We start from the raw sequence: 17,358 nt of genomic DNA, 5'->3' as shown, positions 1-17,358 counted from the left end.
ACTCTACTTCCACCTATTTGATTTTTTTCTGGTCAGGCAGCACACTTTGAAAACCACACAGTTATACTTTAGGAAACTTTGTAAAACTCTGCTGTTGTAAAACAATACACTTCACCTTCTCAGCAGCAAGAAACCGCTTTTAAGAGACTATGACCCTGTAAGTAGGACATTTTGGAAGCACTAGTTGGCAAAAAGGAATTATGGTTTGTTGAATAATGGCTGTTCTGTTTCACTGTCTCTTGTTACAGACTGATTTTGAGAAGGATGTGGACATTGCTTGTCGGTCAGGTAAGAACATTGAAAGAGTATTTAGCCAACAAAAAATAGTCTCGTACGAGTTCCTTATGAAGTGAAAACCAGAAAAAATATTGGGGGTTAGCTGTTTATTGGAAATATTTCTTAATTTAAATAAAAGAAATTTGAAAATTTATGTCACTGTATGAATACATTTATTTAATTTTGTTACCAAGGCCATTAACTAGAATTCAGCATTTTGAAAGTAGTCAAAGGTGTGACTGTCTATTAGAAAGCAAATAGTTGTGGAATGAAGATAATTCTTAAAACATTTTCCTTCCCCAGTACACAAGCAAAAGTGAAAACATAATTTTATTTTAACAAAAAAAATTTAAAATAGTGTATCTTGACAGCTGTGTATATGAAGGATGCATCAATTTGCATTCATTTTAAAGAGGGTATGATTTTTTAGGACTCTAAGTGAAACCAACAATAGTTTAAGAAAATTAAGTTTTATTCAACTTTAATGAGAAAAGTTGTGGGTTTTTTTAAGGTATTTCAGTTGTGTGATCTTTAATCAGTTGGCTATGTTTGTTTTCATCTATTAAAGACAACACATTTTGAGCTTTTTATTTGCCAACCTTGTTTAAATAGTGCGGTGTAAAATAAATTACTATTTAAATTCTACAGATTTTTTTTTAATCTAGGAGATATTTCCAAAGGACATTTTTTCCTTGGGAAAAAGTCTTGCCTAAATACCCTCAGTTTTCAGCAAAGGGAAGGAGAAAGAGAGAGTGTGTCCTCTCCACAGAGTGAGTCAGAGCAGAAGCCTGATTTAGCTGTTCTGCACCAGCCACCTGAAGGACACTCTCTCTTCACTGGCTGTATGTGGAGCCAAGAAAGCTGATCTCATAAAGGTGAAGTTTGAGTTTCCAGTCACCCACCTTTAACAAACTGCCAACTGAGTTTCTTGCTATATAGACATAGTTCTTCCTTGCAGATCAGTTTTAATATGCACATGTGTTTTGGAGGAATCCGGATAGTGCATTGTAGCACAAATGCCTGTGTGTCACCATCCAATGCAGATAAAATTCAGCATTGACCCACGCAGTTCCCACTTCTCACCCTTGATAACAAAGCTCTGCAGCACAGAGGGCCTTGTCAGAGGTGTCCTAAAGGAGATTGACTCTGAATACAGTTATGAACAGGCTTTACTAAATAAGCATTTGAACTCACTTTCTGATAGTGAAAAATTTAAGATCACTGAAATGTCTGAACAAGTGTCACTGGAAACAATGAAACAGCCACTGAATTCAGGTATTTGTACACACTTTTTTAGAAGCGAATTATTCTTTTCATAATGGAAAAAATGAGAGGTAGTTTATTGTGAGGGAAGAGAGTCAGATGTCTTATGAGCTGCTTGCTGGGGAAAAAGGCAGTGAACTGACAGGCAGGTACTAGGGGATCTGGGTCATCAGAGCCCTTGGGCAACCAGAAGAGATGTAAATGCAATACCTAGATACTTCAAGTTCTCTTTCTGTCTCAGCCCATGAACAGGGTTTGGTTGTAAAAAATAGCACTGGTGTGAATTTTCAACCTGGACCAGAAAATCTCTTCAGCCAGCTAGAATAAGCCCAGTAATTGGTTACTTCAATTTTTTTCTATCAACCTTTTTTCTTTCATTACAGATGTTGGATTATAGACTTGCTTTTTTTATTATTTTTAAGATGAATAATTGTGATTTAATAGATGCTTTGCTTTTGAAGCCATTCTTCAATGCTTCCGGAAATTTTGAATTTTATGACAGGATAAGTAACTTTTACCTCACCCCAATGAATATTGTTGCTACAAGTTTGATCAGGGAGGTCTAGACCTAGGAAAAAAGTGGATTATGACTCTGCTATAAAACATGTTTATATTCTTTATAAACTTTCCAGACACAGTAAAATATTATTTTTGATATCACTGGAATTTCTTACCAGTGTGGTAATTCTTTATCATTTCTATTTAAAACATAATTTAAGAGAGAGGAGTTTTTAAAAGCCAGTGAAAAGGAACATTTAGAAGTTTATGAACACATGCTCATAGTTATAATCTTATGATAGGTCATTACAATGGATTGACAAAATAATTCTGCCTTACAATCTGTTTGACATTTTCCAAGAGGTTATGTGGAGTTAATAACAACAGTATAGATGTTATAGTGTGTTTTTTTGGAAAACCCTTAATGAGTTCCACATGGCATGCTTGTGCTTAAGCTGTAAGTCAACTAAAATCTATGTAAGTCAGTAGGAATAAATGAATTGTTTTTATTTCATAAATGACTGAAGCTAGTCAGAGATCAGTGTCAGTTATACCCAGTAGATTAAGAGAACAAAAAAAAACCAAAACCACAGAAAAGCTGTTCCAAAAACAATATTTATAAAATGAAAGTTAATAAGTCAAAATAAAAGATTTTAAAAGATGCACTGGTAGTGGAAGCATTGCTACATGAAACCACAAGAAAAAGCAGTGTTAGGTTGATACGGTTTCATGCTATAAGAATCTTGTCCTCTGACCCACAGTTCTGCATAAAGACATTGGACCTTGCAGAGCAGCCACTATAACAGGAACCCTTTCTAGAATTTCACTAAATGATGAAGAGGAGGAAAAGGGACCAAACCCTGAAGGAATGAGCTATTCAACCTTGCCTGGAAACATCATCTCCAAAGTCATCATCCAGCAACCAACAGGTCTCCACATGCCTATGAGTATGAGTGAACTGGCCAATCAGTGCTTGAAAAAAGACAACAGTGAGCTGCGGAGGACCGTGTATTTATGCACTGACGATAATTTGAGAGGTGCAGACATGGACATAGTCCATCCTCAAGAACGGATGATAGAAAGCGACTACATAGTCATGCCCCGGGGCTCCGTAAATACCCAGCCATCACTGAAGGATGAAAGCAAAATGAATATAGGCATGGATACCTTGCCTCATGAAAGGCTGTTGCACTACAAAGTTAATCCCGAATTCAATATGAATCCCTCTGTAATGGACCAATTTAATATCAATTTAGACCAGCATCTTCCCACTCAAGAACATATGCAGAGTTTGCCATTTGAGCCCCGCACAGCAGTGAAGAATTTCATTGCATCAGAGCTGGATGACAATGCAGGATTATCGAGAAGCGAAACTGGATCCACAATATCATTGAGCTCTTTAGAGGTCAGTGGTACATAAACAAATTGCATGCTCTGTTGTTCTAATTTTATAAGACGATAAATTGTGTCTTGTGCCTAAGGGGTGAATCTAATGTTTTAATTCAGTATAAATTATTGTTTGGGATCATACACTGCTGTTCATATTTCTCTTATTATCAGAAGTGTTTATACCTAGAAAACAAGACTAAAGTTTCAGAGCCAGTCTGTATGAAACAATATAGTTCTGGAGATTTAACATTCCACACGACTGCCGAGGATTTCGTGACCTACCAGGTAAAGTCCACTGGAAAAGTCTGTGTTGCTATGAGAAGAAAAGCTATTCCTGCAAGATACAAGTGCTAATCATTGGCCCTACCTGCAAGCACATGCAGTTGAAAATATTTGCCTTCTTATTGCTGACAATCATATCTGTCTCAGATATGATAGATCTGCTTCTGCTCTCATTGGTGTAAATCTTGGATTCTTCCAAGTTCACTGTTTACTGATTTAGTTTTGTTTGCATGTGCATGCAGGCATTGGTACAACTGATGTGTGCAATAGGTACAGGTGGGCTTTGTGTGGAGTATCATAGATTTCAGTCAGATTGCAAAAGTGAACAGAAAAGTCTTTAAAAGACTTTCAGTTATTACTAAAATCTGTCTGTGGGATTTAGGTATTTTCAAAGTGAAAACTATTGAAATAAATTGTTAAAACCTAAGCTTCAAGCACTGCCATTCCTATTTAGCTTTTACCTTTGAAAGCCAGGAGTGAGCTGGAGTTAATTTCATACTTGGATCTCCTTAAGAACTGGGAATAACATCTCACCAGCATGTCAAATGCTGTGAAACATGGCGTTTTGTGGGACAGAGAAAGACAAATGAGAAAAACATGGTACTCACTCATTCTCTGAATGAAGTTACACATGGAAAAAAAAAGTCTACTGTATGTGCAAACTTGAAACCATTAGCTCTACAATGTCTGGACCCATCTGTGTAGGGAAACAGAGGCTTGGCCTGATTTTTCAATTTTTAGATGCAACTAGCTGATACTTCATAAATGGTGGATACTTTCGGATATTTCTTTTTAAATGGAGTTGAGTTTTATGTAGGTGGAGTTTTATGAAGAGTTTGGGCAGAAGATCTGAATTTAGTTTATTTTCAAGAGATATCTTTACAGGTTTGAAATCAAAATATTTTCCATGCCTTTTGTATTGTGTGTGTGCTACCATACGTTTTTACAAGACTTGATTTATCTTTAAAAATAATAGAAAATGAAGTGGGGGGATCTGCAAGGAGTCAAAAATTATCCATGTTTTGGATAATTTCTAGAAGATAGTTTAAGTGCTTGCCCTTTCAGTGCTTAGGTAGACAGGCTCTTTCAAAACAAGTCTGTATTGTTAAAGAAATTACTGCCCTCAATTCAGGTATATTAGCTAATATATCTTAGGTGATGCACAGGAGTTTTCAAATTTAATGCAACCCCAGAAGCAGAATAGCTAAGGTCACCTTCCAGCAGTATCCTCTCCCACCTATCTACAATACCATTTTTCAGATCATTTTTGTCAGATATAGAGGCTTAAATCCAGTCCAGTTAATATTTGAAATACAGGTATGTGAGGCAGATTCATAATTCTTTGAGAAAATGGATATATATGCCATGACACAATCCAGTCTAAATTAATATCTGGTGATGCCTATTCCTCCATTGGTGACAGAGTTCATGTAGAACACCTAAAAAAAAAAAAAAAAAAAAAAAAAAAAAAAGCAGATCTTAGTTAAGTTATAAAAATCGTGTCAATAGTTACTTCATCATACACAAAATTATAGTTACTGACACCACTTTGGAATATCTATCAGTATAATGTACTGCTCCTTTAAACTTGTTTTTCTAACTCTATTTATATCATATTTTAACTTTACCTCTAAGATGGGATGTAGGCATAGAATCTCAGTCACCATTCTGTGTATCATTTTTATGCTCAGAAAAAACTACTAAGTATGTAGTAGAAATTGCAATAAAGTACAGGAAGATAGTAAATATGTAGTCTCTTCTAACTTGGGAGGCATACTAGGTTTAGCAGGCTGTATTTTGGTCCAGAAAGCTAGTTATGTTTGTAAACCTCATCAAGCACAGCATAATCCTATGAATTAGGGAAAAACCACAGATATGAGGGCAGGTCAGAAATGAAAGAAACTGTTTCAGCTTTTGTGTCTGCCTTTGTGATTCCCAACATTACTTTATTATGAGGATATGCTGCACTAAATTGAAGATAAGGATGTGCTGCACTGAATTGAAGATAGGAACATGAAAGAAAATTGTATATAGAAGAAAATCAGAGTCTCAAGCAGATCCTGATAAGCAGATCCAGCCAGATAAAGAGTGTGATTGTGTTTTTACATATGCAGTGTGTAAGAAGCAAGGGTTGAGGTAAAGCCCAAAATGTTATTGCCTGGAACTGACCAGCTGGATTAACTTCTGTGGCTCCCGTAAAAAAATCAAAAATGGGAGGGCAAGGGATTTGCTTTTTAGAAGACTTTCAAAAGACAGGGCATTGTCAGACATGGAGTAGCAAAACCTGCAACAGGACATTTAAGCTCTCCCTGCCCACCCCTTATCCTGACAGAGCAGGATAGACCAGTAGGCGAGCTCAAAAGGAGAAGATCCTGAGCAGCGGAAAGCTTCCTCCTCCTATCAGCTTGTAGTTGGAACAAAACTACTGTATCAGCACAAAAAACTTATATCCTGACTTCTGACTCTGAAGGGAGGACCCACCACCCCTACCATTAAATACCTAAATGTAGACATTCCCCTTCTGAAATGGAAAAAGAGCTCTTCACATTTGGCTCCCCTGTAGAGTCAATTGAGACAAATAGCCATTTTTAGGCCACTTTTAGATATCTGCTCCAGGATGAGGTAAATGACAAGCCTCAGTGCAGGTGTCTCTTTTCAGATTCCGTAGAGGAAGCCAGAATGAGTAGCTCAAACACAGGCATCAAAAATCTTGATGTCCTAAATTTAGTCAGATGAGTCCAACTGTGTGTTACAAGCTTTCTTCTAAAACTTTTATATCTATTTTTTTTTTCCTGAAGGCAATGCTTCGATATAAACAATAAATGCTTTATTATGTCTGGAAGAATTTTAGTTTTTAAAGATAGTTTGAGAATGCTATAATATTTACATACAAGTATTACCCAGATAAGTATAAATTTAAGGATGTGAAGATCTGCAATGTGCAAATCAGTGATTTGTATTTTATTTGGTGCGTACCCAACAGTACTTATGTGATTATAGGCACAGGCAGGCGTATTAGCACATCACGGAGTTTCTGAGGAGGACTAATCTAACATCTGGTTAATCTCCTGAACATCCCTTATATGCATGGATTAAAACTGGCTTTGCTACCTTGGCATCAAAGTTGCTTGGAGTATGTTCCTTCAGTTCAAAGTGTTTTGATTTTAATGAAGAAAACACTCAATACATTTTGAAATGGTTTTTGTTTTGAAAATGTACACTAAGTGTTGTGCTCATTAAAATGAAATTACTTTGAAGTGAAGTATTGCATTCCCAGACACTTAAATACAGAAAAAAGTTAGGAGGTTTAAATGTGGAGGAAGAAGCTGGTCTGGGAAACATATCTCCAGGATAAAAAATTCATCTCTTTTTATTGGGAAAATAAAATGGACAAAGAAGTAGATACCCTTGAAGAAGCTTGCATTGTTACCTTTGTGGAAGACTGAATGGTTCTTTGAAGGGGAGTATGGTTAGTGTAGTGTAAGCAGAAATGGAAACCAGCTGAAAGAAGGCAAAAACTAAAAAAAAATTATAAAATTAAGAACATGCAAAGACAGGCAATGAAAGTATTTATTAAAGGAGGGAAATAATCATCTGCTTTATAAGAAGAGGAAGGAAAGGACTTCACAAATTATTTGTCACATAAAGAATTGGAATTCTCTATCCAGCCTCATATCTTCTTCTTTTTTCTGTCTCAGATACTCACTGAGAATCTGTGAGATCTTTATGTGTAGTAAGTTGATTGTGTGACCAAAATAATCCTTCTGTATTCGTTTATGAGAGCTCTTAATACATTCAAAGATGGTCAACTCTGTAGGTCCTTGACCAAATCACTGATAGGAGACTTAAGGGAGAAAATACTGTTAGAGCTGAGAAAATAGAGGGATATGTTAAAGACAGTGAAGTGCAAAGGTAAAGATAGGTAAAGAGAAGAAAAAAAGACATTAAAAAAGTGTGGGAAATATGGCAGAAATGGAAGAAAAATATGTATTAGGAAGAATGAAATAAAAACAATAGAGAAGGAACAAGGTCTATAATAATAATAATAATAATAATAATAATAATAATAATATTATCCCCAAACCAGGAAAGGAGAGAAAAAATACAAAGTTAAAATAGTCAGTCTCATCAATAAAGTACCAGAGCATCAGGCAGAACAAAAGCAAAGTGGTGTGAAGTAATTTTGATTTATGACATGAGAAGTAAAAAAAAAGAACAAAAATAGAGAGACAAGCACCATAAGAATTTCTTATTTATCATGTTTCCACATTGCATTTATTTTCAGGCATTCTGTATCTCAGATTTCTATCCCTCCCATTCCTCATTTCATTTTTCAATAAGCTGTGGAGACAGCTCTTGCCAATTTTGTGATTCTCAATAAAATCAAGTCTAGCCCTATAACAACCCTTTCACTTGAGTGAGTAGTTCTCAGAGTCCTCTGACTTCAGAAATTGATGCAGCTTATTTTCAGGTTACTTTACAGAAGTGGGGTAGAATGAGTCAGAGTTTTTTGTAGTAACTGAAGATGTGACGAACTGAAATTTTAGTCAGTCTTCTAAAGTTCAGCGTATATTGCAGGCTTCATATTATCATTGTCTATTTAACAAGTGCTACATTTTCACTCAAAGCATTCAGAAATACAAAACAATTTGTACTAGTTGATTGAGTAAATAAATATGGAGGCTGGCCTATAAGAACAGGGAGAAGCAGGCCACAATAATTTGTTCAGACTGCTTTTAAAGTGAGATCTTTGAAGTTATGTTTGTGCTGTGTGTTGGTGTACTAAATTTGTAAGCATGTTTTAAAGACTTAAAATTTCCACATTAAATTCACTTTTTCATGAAAATCTGCTGGCTTTATGTCTAGCTCATGGTGTGGACTAATAGCCAACAGCCTTCTTTATAAAAACTAGAGTGTTTTTCAGTTATATACACACGAAAGGCATTTTAAATCAAAAATATCTACTCACATTCCACCATTATATCTCTGAGGTCCAAAAAAGATTTTTCTTTATTTTTGTTCTGGGAAAAAAATCCTCCTCAGGCTAAGATCTTGTATGTCAAATCTCATCTCAGAGTGAATTATAAACTGCTGATAATAAGAATTTATATAAATGGAAGCATGGTAATAGCCCTCACTATAATATCATATCTCTGGTTTCAATTATGCTTTGCACAATGCAATATATCTTCAGGAGTATCTGATGTAATTAATCAGATAGTGGTGTAATGCAGAATAGAATAAGGAGAAAAACGCAGTTTTCGTTTTACAGACATGGAGAGGGATTTTATTAGTCTTTTAGTAGGAGCAGCTCTTTCCTGGTGCAAGCAGATTAGTGTGGTGGTGTATGGAAATTATTCTTCGAAATTCTATTTTTGTCCTCAGCAGAGTTTAAAGTTGTTCTGGAATTACATAGAGAAGCTATACACGATTAGCACAAAGTAAAATTGATTTATAATAAATTACTACCACAAATCTCTTTTCACAGAGTTTTATTTTGGCTCTGACATGAAGGGTAGGGGTTTTTTCCTACATAAAATGGGTTTTATCAATTAAGATTAAAGAGACATAGAAATCAGAGATGGAAAAATTCTTGTCAGGTCATCTTTTCTATCAATGCAAGAACACTTTGTATGATGTATTTCTATGAAATATAGTCAAACTTCACTTTCAAGACTAGAGTGAAGGGCTTCCACTGTTGCCTTTAGAAATTACTGCATAGTTACATAAACTTACTTTTTCCCAATACCAATTCTGATTTTTTCCAGGTTTTTCCCATACCAGTTTTGTTTATCAGTGTTTATATCTTTCTACGGATTTTGTAAAAGCTTCTGTGTTTGCTTCTTCCAGAGACAAAGTTACACAATTTTGCACCACTGTTTTATCCTTTCCTCCTAAAAGCACTTTTTTCTGCTACTCTCTGAATTTTTCCCAGTTTACAGGCATGATTTGGCTTCTTCCAGTGTCGAGCAGCAACGCAGAACTGTCACTGGAGTTGACAAAGAGGTCTATCACACCCTTGCCTGCTTAAATTGATCTCTTTTTTGTAGCATTTGTAATTGTACATGGGTTGGAGTTGACCCATACCCCTCATTTTTTTCAGAATTATACCAGCTAACTCCCAGCCGCTGACTGCATGGATCTCCAGTTTTTTATACCATTTGGTATAGTCCCTACATTATTTACCCTTGCAGTTCTCCAGCATTTGGGGCTTGGAGATTGGAGAACAGACGAGTGAGGAGTGAAAAGCAAACTATTTTTCATATCTCCTATAATATCCAAAAGAGGAACATCAAAGCAAATGTCAAAGGGATAAACATCATAATTTCCTTTGTCATGTTTTACATACTTAAATTGTGGAATTCACTACCCCAGCACATTTTAGATTTTAGAATATGCTTCTCCCAAGGAAATTCTTAAACTACTGAAGACTTACAAAAGGTATTGTAGTAGAAGTGTCATTGCCCTTCTCTCTGTCATTCCTGAAACATTATAACAGAACTTGGTCAAATGCAAAATACTAAATGAGGTAGACCATAGAATATATCCTTTACAGTTTTTTGTTACTTGTATTTTTTTAACATTATACTCAAGTGAATCTCCAACTGATCCTTGGAAAAAGCCCACCAGCTTCCAGTGTAATTTTTATATTGCTAAAATAATTCTCCATTTTGCAGGTTCATAAAGTCAACAGCTTTTTGAAAAGAAACGTATTGGTGTGACCAGTTTAGCAGTTCCTTTGCCACAAGGAAATTTTCCCCCTTACTCCACTCAGTTGCCTTTTGTCAGTTTAAGGTGTAGAATGAGCTGGGTGGTTGATTTCTGAAAGCATTTAGGTATGTGTGGAAAACTCAATTTTCCTCAGCTAAAAGAGACATAACAAACTTCACATAAGAAGAAAGAATATATGCAGTTGCAATTAGTGTAATTATTTTCATGGCTCTTATATACCATCCAGAAACTAGAACAATTGAGTAAATATTCAACTTCCGATTGAGACTGAAGGGAAACTCCTGCATCCTTGTAAGTTTCCCAATGACTACACGTTTCTGTTTATATTCCCTCTCTCAAAAAATAGCACTGCTGCCATTTCAGGACAATCATGTACCAGTCAGAAGGACCTCATTTTGTACCTAGTGGTGTCTGTGACAATATTGCAAATAACTTTCTGTGGTTCAGGATCACATTCATAACCAGCATCCTTTGGTTTTTAAAACTTGCAGAACTTTGCTACCTCTGTGGCAATTACAGATTTTATCTTTTAGGAGAATACGCTACATTTCATTGTATGCAGCCATGCAAAAAAATTGAAACACAAGCGCAGAACAGATGTTCCTTACTGTATAAGTTTAAAATAAATGTTTCTGTGATAGGTTGTTGTTGAGTCCTAGAAAAATCCTCACTGAGAGAAACCTGTGGTATATGACCCTTTGGTTCATAACTGGTGTGAACTAACAGCAAAATAGCAACACTTGCCTCTCTGACAGTAGCACAATTGAGTATTTTGCAGTCTGTTGGATATGTATTTTAACCATGTAAACAGTGATAGAGTTGTCTGGGTGCAAAACCTAATAATCCAGCTATGCCAGGAATATTTTCACTGCAGTCAAGCAGTATATTAATGTTTCAAATTTACAAATCACAGTACCTAGCAAACTGCACATTTTAACCTAAGTTAGCTATATTTTTACTTAGGATTCAATGGTAGCAAGTTTATTACTGAACTTTAAAAATAGCTTAAAAATAGATTTTTCAAACATTTTTCAAAGTTATTCCCATAAACTTCACCTCATTATGTGTTGTACATGTTTCTTATTTTGTAACCACTGAGTCTTTTCAGTGGTGGATATGGTCTAATTGTACCTTAAAAGTAGATCATTCCTCATCACAAATGCATAGATTCTCTTTAAATCAGGCCTTGATGATTAAAGGTAGCTTCTCCAAAGCTTGTTTTGTTGGTTGTTTTAAGACTGTTATTTTATAGAGTCTCAGAGCCCTTTAGGCATCAAAGTGTCAACAGTGTTGCAGTAATATTCCTCATATTATTGTGGATTGGTGCATTAAAATTTTACTACAAAACCAGACAATATGTCACAAAGTGGTATAATCAAGGGCTCAGAGACCAAACATCTTCTGCTTTTTACAGCTGGAAGACTTGTAAAATCATTCCTTTCAATTTCAGGAGAACAAAGCAGCTTACTAAAACCTGGAGGTTTGTTAAACCAAATCAAAATCAGAAACATTCTTCCTCTTGACTTAGTGAGTTTGGTTTTTCTTCACTGAAGAAATTAAGTGCAGTGTGAAAAAGTTCCTTCACCGTGACTTAAAGTCATCATACCCTATCATTAAAATTAGGGTTAAACTTCAGCAGCAAGACTTTTTGAGTTTTGGAGTACTTTTTTTCTTCTTTAACCTTCCTTCCTGAAGATGAATGTATCTTTTTATTTCATTCTCAAGTTTTTTTGCATTCTTTTCAGCTCTCACAACCTAGCTTCTTCTTTCTACATCTCTTTAATCTATTGCCAGCCATTTAATTTCCAACTTTAAACGAAAAAAGATATTTTTATCCCTTCTTTATAATATTTCTGCTTCTTTTTTATATAATTTGACTTTATAATTGGTTTCTTTTTGAATCTAAAAAATTCTGTGCTAAATTATTTGTAACATGTCTAAGCAATCATATTCTGTTGCATTTTATACGAGAGATTACTTCACTAGTAAATCATTCTTGCTTTATATCAGATGCTTTGAATCAGATTTGTCATGAGTTTAAAACAAAGTCATTGCTTTCTCCATTCAGATTGCCATTGCAAACAAACAAGCTGAAACTATGGCTTCGGCTTGATTTTGCTGTCATTTATTCCATTAAAATCAATGGAGTTGTACCAATGTAAGCCTGATGTAGGAAATAATCAAATTCTATAAACCTATAAAAAGTCTAAATCATAGATATGTATAGGCACCTGTGTAAAAATGTATAAATATGATGATAATTTTCAAATATCACAAAAAGTATAGAACTATTTTATACACCATCAGGTTCGATTGCATGCAAATAACATGCACATTGTGCATCCCAGTGAAATCCAGTCTGTTTTTTATCAGAGAAAATATGATAATACTGGTCTAATAAACTTTGCAAAGTCTCACAATTAAATTATTAAGATAAAATCTCTATCTTCTTACAAAATACCTAATATACACCTGATAGGAAAACAAGAATGTTATTTAGACTCATTAATATGATTTGAATAGTCCCCTTGTTAATAAAACCTCTTTTTTCTTTTTTTTTACTGCTTAATAGAGAAGAAAATCACGTTATTCGGACCTTGACTTTGAAGTAAGTTTTACTGCATTATTCCTGAATATTAAAAGTATTTTCCTAAAAGTAAATGTGAAGTGTTCATTTTAGCAGATTTTAGCCTTCTGGCACAGTAGATGTGATAGGGTTGTTCAATTGGTACTGTACAGAACATGATGAACAATTCATTAAAACTACTTTGGTGCAACTTGTTTGCAAAATATTCTGAGATCAAACTGTCATATTGCAATATTAACCATCATGATTTCAGTTTTTAAATTCTTTGCCTCTTCATTTTCATCTGGGTTTGGTTTTTTTGAATTTTTTTTTCCTTTTTTTTTCTGGCTATCTACTTCCTGAAAAAGCGTGACACTTTTATAGGACAGGCTAAATCACAGCAGACGTTTGCTTTGTTCAAGAGATTTTCAATAATTTCTTTTTTCTTTCTTCAATACTACTTTACTGAAATATGACTTTCACATCCAAGTAATGATTATGAATGTGTCAAATTTTGAATGATGTAGTGTTGTAGGTGTCAAAGCTTGTGGATCACGTGCTATATGAAAAATTAAGTTCATATAAGGTTCTTTAGGTTGGATATGCATAATGTCCGACTTAGATCCTGTTGAGTGAGAAGATTTTATTGTGTACATTAATGACCATCTATCTCAGTCCATATGATTAAGTCTCTAACAGATATGTTTGAAGTTTTTTCCTTTGTTTTCTACCAGAAGGAAGACAGCAGTTAGGTTTCAAGGGACTGTTCATAATGTGGGGTTTTCACATAGGTTGACTCTTCATGCATAGAAGTAGTCTGATATAATTCATTATGTGTATCTCCAAAGACGCGGAACGATTATATTTGTATGGAACCTACGGATCGTGGGCTAAAATTTGAAAGCCTGTGATCAGCACATATCAACCATAACATCAAAAACTCCTCTGTTTGCAATTACCCTAAATATGCTTTAGGATAAAGGCATAGAAAGGAAGAAGAAAAACATGAAACAGTAATAGAATTCTGATGAGCAAGCAGCTCTAAAATTAAATTCAATCAGATATTTTACAACTGTGGTGATATAAAGATTTCTAAATGTTACTGGTTTTGTCATTGAAAAGTAGAAATATGACAATGAGAGCATTCTCTGTGGCAACAGATACTAAAACATTCCTCCTGTTCCTCAGGAACATAATCCAACACCAAATAAATGCCAACAATGTGGTAAGCATTGTGGTCACAAGAAACAGGATTCCCATTACATATTTTCTCTTGACTCACATGGTTTCACAGAGTCACAGAATGGGTCATGTTGGAAGGGACCGCAGTGGGTCATCTGGTCCAACCTCACTGCTTAGGCAGGGTCATCCTAGAGCACAAGATTATGTCCAGATGGCTCTTGAATAGCTCCAGTGAGGGAGACTCCACACTCTCTCTCGGCAGTCTTTGCCAGTGCAAGGTCACCGGCACAGCAAAGAAATTCTTCCTCACATTCAGATGGAACTTTACGTCTTGTCCTATTGCTTGGCACCACCAAGAAGAGCCTTGAAATCTCATCAACACCAGCTTTTAGATACTGATAGACAGTATCATCAATGATAAGGTCCACTCAGTTGTCTGTTTTCAAGGCTGAACAGGCCCAATTCCCTCAATCTTTCCTCAAAAGAGAGATGCTCCAATCCCTCAGTCATCTTTGTTGCCCTCCCCTGGACCTGCTCCAGGAGCTCCATGTCTGTCTCATCCTGAGGAGCCCAGAGCTGGACACAGCAATCCAGATGTGGCCTCACCAGGGATGAACAGATGAGTAGGATCACATCCCTCAACCTGCTGGCAATGATCGTGATGCACCAGGACACCAGGACACCACTGGCCTTCTTGGCCACAAGGGCACTGCTGGCTCACAGAGAGCTTGTTGTCCACCAGGATCTGCAGGTCTTTCTCCGCAGAGCTACTTTCCAGCAGGTCAGCGCCCAGCCTGTCCTGATGCAGGGGATTATTCTTCCCCAGGTGCAGGACCCTGCATTTGCTTTTGTTCAGTTCAGACAGTTCTCTGCCTGTCTCTCCAACTTGTCCTGGTCCTTCTGAAGGGCTGCACAGTCCTCTGAGGTATCAACCACTCCTCCCAGTTTTGTGTTGTTGGTTATTTACACCTTTTTCTTAACTTGTTTGCAATATTGTTGTTCCATGGCCTAGTATTTTTAGAATAACTACTAAAATGCAGGAATTTTTTTTTTTGTAAAAAGGAAAGGATGGGGCCACTGGGAGTGACTGGAACTGAGGAACTCAGAGAAGCAGCAATACTGTGCGAGTTATTACTGTGGTTTACAAGTACTGATGCAGACTAACCCCATCTCACCCCCCAGCTTTATGATTCTTCTGATTAAGTCTGTGGGCTTTCCTGAATCCTTACACACAGCATGGTTGTCTAGGGTAAAATGAAATAAAAAAGCCAAAAAATGTTGAGATGATGTGCGGTGGCCAAAATGTTGCTCTTTGGATACTCCAAAGCAGCTTGACTGCAAAATGGAATGCAGTCTGGAAGTAAGATCGAGCCAAAGGATTGAACATACTACTTAAATGTTTATCACTTTCTCTGTTTTGTCTGTGACCAGTGCCAGCTGGCGCTCTCTGAGATAATGCACTTCCGTATTCCTGAGGATACCACATCACAGAATGACATGGATGTGGTTCTGAAGATAACAAATGTTAGGTATGCAGAGTGGACAAAGATGGGACAAGTTTGGCTACCTCTGTCCTTTTCCTTTTAATGCTCCCTCTGCAGTCTCTACACCCTCTGCCTTTTTACACGTGTCTCTGTATGCATTCAAGACAAATACTCAGGCTGTGTCTATCTTAATAAATTAGACATTTGAGGGGATATTCCTGGGTGCCAAAAATGCCAGACTTTATATGGATTAATTTTTAGAAAGACTTTCACTATTTTAGTCTGGAGCACCATTGTCTCTCCAAGAAGTTCTTAAGTGTAATTAAGGGTCTCGGTTCAATCTGGGTACCATTCACAATGGACAATTTGGTTTTAGACTTTCTATTTGAGACACTAAGAGAATTTAGTATTCATGGAGAATATTCCATGTTAGATGTTGCCAGAGAGTAGTCTTGGACATGCTTGACTTATTACTATATACTCATGGTTTCATATAAAAAAAAAAAAAAAAAGAGTACGACTATTCTAGAGGCTTCTAATGGAACATTCACCTTAATATAAATAATTTGAAAGAAAAGCAATAAAAATACATTAAAGAAACATAAGAAAGGCCATTTTTCTCCAAGAGCCACAGAAGAAATACAAAGCCAGCTGCTATGCAATGTGAACACAGCTAGACTAAGACTACATACCGCAAAATACTCTCTGTCTCTGTTATCCTCAACACATACAGAAATACAGATGTTGTTTTAAGGGCCTTTGCAATGGATTATAAATAATTAAAGTCCTGTGTCTGTGTGGGTTCTGTTATGGAAAACATGTCTCAAGTCAAAAGAAAGGGAGAGAGAAAAGAATGCTATCAAAACTGGCAAGCACTTACCATAGATCTCAAGCTGGTTAGAGAGGAGGGGTTCCAAAACTGGGTACCTGTGTCTTGTTTTCCCTTTTTAAACAGCTTGTCATTACATCCTTAAATTATCCATTCATCTGGGGGAAAAAACCCCAAAAAACCAATAAAAATGACCGAGTGTAACAATCAGGGCGTAGTGTGTCAGCAGTAAGTATTTCTGCTACATTATATACTGTCCTCAGTTAGATTTTGTAAAACACCAACTAATCTAGTTGAACTTTGAAGTTTGCTAAATGGTCAACATAAAACAACTTTACAGCTGTTTTCTTGCTATTAATAAAGGTAAGTTTGGACTCATTCATCAGTCTGGTGTCCAAAACATGAGCAAAATTATTGGTCTGGACATTTTGGATCCTTGCTGCCACAGGCTGTGCTAATCCCAGATAAGTGCCCTCCAACTCCTGTCATTTTTTCTCTAGAGCTGGACAGGTAGCTTTTTCATTAAGTCTCAGCACTAACAGTTAGCTGTCAGATCAAATAAAATTCATTCTAATTATGTTGAACAGAAATACAGATGCTGTAGAAATTCCCTGGAGGGCTTTATAATAGGTGTATGCTGGCAATTACAAAAAAAGTACAGGAGAGCTAAACAGTACTATTGGCATGTGATTTAGGATTCAAGATCACAAATACCTTTAAATACTATGAAAGGGTCTGACTTTAGGATTTCCCCAGGCACCCCACTCTCTCATTTCTATCAGCCATTCATTGGATCTACTCTGTCAACAACATTTATGCCAAATAATTCAGAAAATGCCTTATTGCCCTGACCCCAA

The 17,358-nt window shown here is 36.1% G+C and overlaps 1 protein-coding gene across 10 annotated transcripts in view; it reads left to right on the top strand.

The window, feature by feature from the left end:
* The window catches only part of ADGRB3 (adhesion G protein-coupled receptor B3), a 513,515-nt gene that overhangs the window by 432,642 nt on the left and 63,515 nt on the right, over window positions 1–17,358 (top strand). For 4 of the 10 annotated variants that reach the window (XM_033054198.2, XM_033054195.2, XM_033054199.2 and 1 more), the window contains 4 exons: window positions 249–288; window positions 2,799–3,442; window positions 3,598–3,711; window positions 13,013–13,048. In XM_033054198.2, coding sequence (XP_032910089.1) covers window positions 249–288; window positions 2,799–3,442; window positions 3,598–3,711; window positions 13,013–13,048 — 834 coding nt within the window. Of the gene's footprint in view, window positions 1–248; window positions 289–2,798; window positions 3,443–3,597; window positions 3,712–13,012; window positions 13,049–17,358 lie in introns of those variants that run through there. The other 6 variants (XM_033054203.2, XM_033054202.2, XR_004417316.2 and 3 more) reach the window with 5 other exon arrangements.

Source organism: Catharus ustulatus, chromosome 3, assembly GCF_009819885.2.
Source record: "Catharus ustulatus isolate bCatUst1 chromosome 3, bCatUst1.pri.v2, whole genome shotgun sequence".
Lineage (NCBI taxonomy): Eukaryota > Metazoa > Chordata > Aves > Passeriformes > Turdidae > Catharus > Catharus ustulatus.
This window is presented reverse-complemented; position numbering and strand designations above follow the sequence as displayed.